A 5,632-nucleotide genomic window follows, 5' to 3' on the forward strand; every position below is an offset into this window, starting at 1 on the left:
GGGCTACCGAAGCGGGGGTGCCATCCCCTCTGCAGAGGATCAAAATTGTGATGGCATGTCTTCGGATCATCCTCAGGGATGTTTCCCAGACCGTCGCCAATAGCCCATTGTGCAGCTCTAGTGCGACGTAAATGAACAACAACAATATCTGTCAGTTTTAATTTGTTTTCATTGATCAATATTTAAAGTACAAAATTTTACATTTAAATGTGACTTTTTCGCATTGGATTAAAATAATGTAGTTATACATCTATAAATTTGAAAATTTATTTAAAATTTGTTACTTTGTTAATTACTAAAACAAACTCCTTTATGCCCTCTAGTACCCATATCTGATTATAAAAGATTCGTCTTTTACTGTTTCTACAACAACAAAGTGAAAATATAGAATTCCAAACATCTTTGTTGTCTAGAAATTACCGACAGATGAAAAATATATCGCTGTTCAGCTGAAATTAAGTAGATAATTTAATTTTCTTCTGAAATACAAGTCACGTTTATAGTTTAAAGGAAAGATCACGATCTTTATCTTCGACGTATTTTAAAGTAATTTAATCTAATAAAATATTTGTGTTTGATTATGGTAAATACATAAATTTTATTCATTAAAATAAAAGTTTATTAACTCTTAAGACTCCTTATATCATAAACATTAAGTTTGTTTCCTTAAGTTAATTCAGATGTATTTAAAAACACTTTTTTTTAATTAAAAAAATAATTTTTTTTAAAAGTAATTCATTACCTTATTTACATTAAAACATTCAATTTCAATATTTTAAATTGATATTTTCTCATGTTAATGTGCTCTCGTTAAAGTTTGAAAGTTTAATGTCTATAAAAATTTTTAGCTCTGCGTTTAAACATTATCATGTTTTTAACTAAAATACATTAATGCAAATGTTGTTTAAAACTCACGAGTTAGCATTTAATTTTTTTATTTGTAACTTAGAAAAAAAAGAAGAAAACTTCTTAAAATATTTTTATTCCTATCGGTGATATTATTTTTTTTCCTTAATTAAAAAATTTGTCTTTTTATCTGCATTTACCTTATTTTATTTAACAAGTTTAAAAGTGTATTTGAATTGATAATTGGTTTTATAATTATGTTTTTTTTTTAAAAAATGGAAAAAAAATCTCAATATAAAGTTTTTATTTAAAAAAAATCAGACAAATTTATAATTTAAGAAAGCAAACAAATTTATAGTTCGGAAAACAAGTGACTGTTACTTTTTGTTTCACGAAACCAATTTTCTCGACTGGAGTGCAAATTATTGCCTTATGTTTAAAAACACAGATCACGTAATCTTGTTTCAATGTTCATTTAAGGATTGTCGAGATAATTACGCCGTTAACTGTAAAGTCGAGTGAAAAAAGTTATAGTGAGTTCGAAAATTTAAATTAATAAAACTTTACAAGAAAAACTTGAAGATAATGAAAAATAGCTAAACTAATCGTCACTTGAATTACTTGTTTAAAACAGTTCAAACAAATAGCTTCAAATAGCCTTATACTTTTTAAAATATCTATGTGATCAGAGAAGTATTTAAATTCTAACTTAAGACGTATAAAGAGTAACATAATATTTAATCTGTTTTTCATTTAATTACGAGACATTTAAAAATATTTATATAACATTTACAGTACTATTTACGAGACAGTAACTAACCCGTGACTGCACGAGTTCGAAAACTTCCTATTTATTGGTGGAAAATAAAACCCACGCTGTTTACAAGTTTCATTTCATATTCTTACAAAAAAGTTAAGCAGGTTTTTTTAAAAGAATATATTTTTAATAAGTATATAAAGAAAAAAATATCCTTTTGATTGCTTTCATATGCTTTGCCAATAAATTAATTTAAACTTGAAAAATAAAGAATCAGTTCTAGCCGCATTCAGCAAATAACCCTTTTTTTAAAGCCACTAAATATATGACATAGACTGCATATAATACATTGATTGCCCTCATTCCACAAAGAAAGGAAACAATTTATTTTCCTCTTCCAGTGGATTTTGCATTCGGTAAGTCATTCTGAACACTTTTATAGCAGAGCACAAGATACCACAATTTTCTTTTCGGAAGGAATGTTATAAAATTTCAATGGATAACCTTACTAGAGCTTCTATTTTGATGTTACTAAATTTCGTAAGTCCAATAAAGTGTCCGAACTTGTAGTTAAAATCTCAGTCTTAAAAGAATACTTAGTTGCGGTATTGCCATAAAATGAGAAATGCATGGAAATTTTTATTGCTTATTTGATATCAGTTTTATAAACTTCTCTCGAAAAATACTGCTGACTTTGCTTTTTTTATTCAAGTAAGTAATTCTTTAGAAAAAAAAATAACTAACGCATGTTAAAATGAATAGTTGAGAAGTAATTGATATTTGTTATGAACTCGTTAGAAAATATTTGATTTTGAATTAAGTATATTGAAAACAACGAAATGATACATTGATTCTATTGAAACTTTTGATCGAAGATTGCTAGATAACATCTTTTGCGAAGGAAAACTATACAATGTTGTTGGACACTCATACTAAGGTTTCGCTATTTTACTATATTTCGTTTCATCGATAAGTTGAAAGTTAAAAGCTAAGTTAAAAGTTAATAGAAATTAAAATTACAAAAATATATATAATGGTTCTTGGAAAAAAATTTACAAATTTGCTTTCAGTTATCAAAATAAATGATTATTGTATTGAATTTATTAAAAGCTGATTGAAAATACTTGACACTTATTAGTCATAAGTTTTTATATTTCTCGTGTTATCCATTTCCTTTTCTTTTACTTGAATGAATTAGTTTATCTTACCCATATGAATAAATAATTAATCTAAAACCAGAAGGTGTAAAATTGCTTTCATTGCAAAAACTGATTATTGTCATTTATCTATTAAATAAAAATGCTATTTATAGAAAAAAATTAATGTATTTAATTCATTAAAAAAATAAATAGTTGTTTGGTTCAATTCAGTATTTAATATAAATTTCTCGCTGCTTACTGAGACAATACTTATTTTATTTCTCTTTCAAGCAAATAAACTTTCTTTTGAAAACCGTTCAATACGTGCTTAGTTTCATTCATTGAAAGATAATGGAATGTAGAAAAGAATAAATACAAATGAATTGGTTTTAGTTTCAATTCATTAAGAATAAGACCTTGTTGAGTTGATTCATTGAAATCAATCGTTTTATATTCATTCAAATGCTTTAACTGCTTGACTAGTTTCAGTGTAAGTAATTAATAATTAAGATAGTTAATTAGTGCATATAAGTAAGAGTATGTGAAACGAGAACTTACCACTTACATCGTACTTTACTCCATTGAATTCAGGAAAGCATGACACAGAGGCTGTACTCCCTGCTAGTGTAATCGGCCAACATGTCAAGCCATCCCACGTTGCATTACAAGCTGCTGCACCGTCTGAAAATGAAAAACCATAGTATTGAAACATAATATCTTGTATTGAAAAGCAGTTCATAATTTTCATTCAATATTTAACATAAACTTGATTTGATATGATATATTATATAATGGATTAAAGAATTTAATAATATTTAATAATGTTAAGCGTTTGCTTTAATTCATGCATTTTTAAATAGTTATAGTTGTTGTTATTTTTAAAAAAATTATCAATAGTTGATCTGTGCATAATAAATGTGTTCTAATTTTGTTTTGTATACAGTCATTTAAAAGGATTGAGTTAGTTTTTCTCTAAAAATAGTGAAATTTTTTGAACTCAACTTAAGTTGAATACATCTATGTTTGAGTCAAATACTTGTTTTGCGTTAAGTTGAGCTTGAGTTGAAGATTTAAGTGATATTTGAGTTATTTTCCCCCAGGTATGATTTGATGTGTAGCAACATACCAGTTCGAAGAGACTGTTAAAAATAGATTCTATTTATTTATTATATTATTGTGTGTGAGCGATAAGCTGGAATTTGTATCGTTTTATTTTGCGGAGATATGCTGGAACAACCCACCTAAATAAAAGTGGTATGTTCTCGCTTCGACTTACGTTTTGAAGAATATTTAATTTTTAATTGTGTCTTTCATATTTTTTAAATAAATAAGAATTTAAGGATCATTTTATTAGAAGATGTTTTTACATGCATTGTATTATAAATTTATCCTTTTAAAAAAAGTGAAAAATTTATATTTTAAGAAAATTAAATATTATTTTGAGTTTTTTATATTATTACATGCTCTCACTATAACTTGTTCTCAATGTGACCAATATAATTAAGTATGGATCTATAATTATATCCAAGCAGTTCACTGAGTTGTGGATTTGATACAATGTACCACAATACAGCTTGACAGTTTTTATTTTGGTTTTAATTTTAACGCAACATTACAAATGAGCATTATTTAAAACAATACTTTTTTATTTTAACTCTTTTTATTTCAACACGATCATTAAATGTTTTTTCATTTTAAATGTTTTTTCATTTTTTGTCAGTGGTTAAAACCCAAAAGATTTTGGCTGGACTGCTGATGCTGATTGATATGAATTCTACTTCCGGCTCGCACTGATCGTAAAATATCTTTAGTGGTAGACGGATTATGGGTTAGAATCCCCTTTCTGTCTGGCTAACTGTGGGAAGTTTCCGGGATTTCCCTCTCCATGTAACTCAAATATGACTTAGTTCCATCAAAATGTCCTCCAAGAAGGATAATTTGTCCCAATGCTTGATGCAGGAGTTCCCTTGTCTTCTTGGTTAAGTTCAAAATTACTAGGCTAAGAAGTTAAATATTGATATAGTCGTAAATTCAGAATTGTCTCGATTGTTTAGTTCAATCCCGTTTGTGAAAATAAAAAAATATATTTAATAATGAGATATGGCTGCATTAGTCCGTTAAGTGTAAGCGTGTCATATTATGTTTCTAACGATTGTTGACTGGTCAGAACCTTCTTTTCTCTTTTTGGAGAGTTTTCCTCTTTGTGTATTTAACATTGTGTGAGATTTCAAAATTTAAATTACAAAAAAATACTCTCTTGTGAAAATAAATATGTGGCAAATATTTTTTTGTTCAAAAATTCAGATTTTTGCGCAGGTGTGGTTACGTGTCATACCCTTCGAGTTGGTCCCTTCCCGTGAAGTATATTTTTTAGTTTAGTTTCTCGCGTGCCGCTGCCCGGAAGTTGTCAAGACTTAGCGATTCTCCTGCCGTAGATCACGATACGGAAATCTCCTCTTTTTTCTCTCACTTAGACCAAAAGAAGTGATATATATATTAATATGTATGTACTTGTATAACTACATACTTTGTTAATACTTATGCGCATGTAATGCATGGATGTACAAAAAAATAGTTATATGCACAATGTATGCATGTGCATACAACGTATACATGTACATAATTACAAGTAATGTACAAATACGTGCGTACATTTAAATATATGTAATTACAATATACACATACATTGTGCATACATTAAAAAAATTTATATGAGTAAAGTTATTAAAATTTGTTTTAAAATTATTCTAAGGTATATGAAACTCGACCTCATATTTTTTAGAAAGCAAACGATAATTTTATTTGGAATTTCTAAATATTAATTCCACACATAAAATTTACCGTTTTTCTTACCATTTAAAAAATTTCTATGAATCATGCATTATGTTAT

The 5,632-nt window shown here is 27.2% G+C and overlaps 1 protein-coding gene across 2 annotated transcripts in view; it reads right to left on the reverse strand.

The window, feature by feature from the left end:
• Positions 1-5,632, reverse strand: part of LOC107454507 (diuretic hormone receptor-like) — an 82,639-nt gene that overhangs the window by 34,393 nt on the left and 42,614 nt on the right. The window contains exon 3 of one of the 2 annotated variants that reach the window (XM_043053204.2): positions 3,301-3,423. In XM_043053204.2, coding sequence (XP_042909138.1) covers positions 3,301-3,423 — 123 coding nt within the window. The remainder of the gene's footprint in view (positions 1-3,300; positions 3,424-5,632) is intronic. The other variant, XM_071183703.1, reaches the window with a different exon arrangement.

This window comes from Parasteatoda tepidariorum, chromosome 7, assembly GCF_043381705.1.
Source record: "Parasteatoda tepidariorum isolate YZ-2023 chromosome 7, CAS_Ptep_4.0, whole genome shotgun sequence".
Taxonomy (NCBI): Eukaryota; Metazoa; Arthropoda; class Arachnida; order Araneae; family Theridiidae; genus Parasteatoda; species Parasteatoda tepidariorum.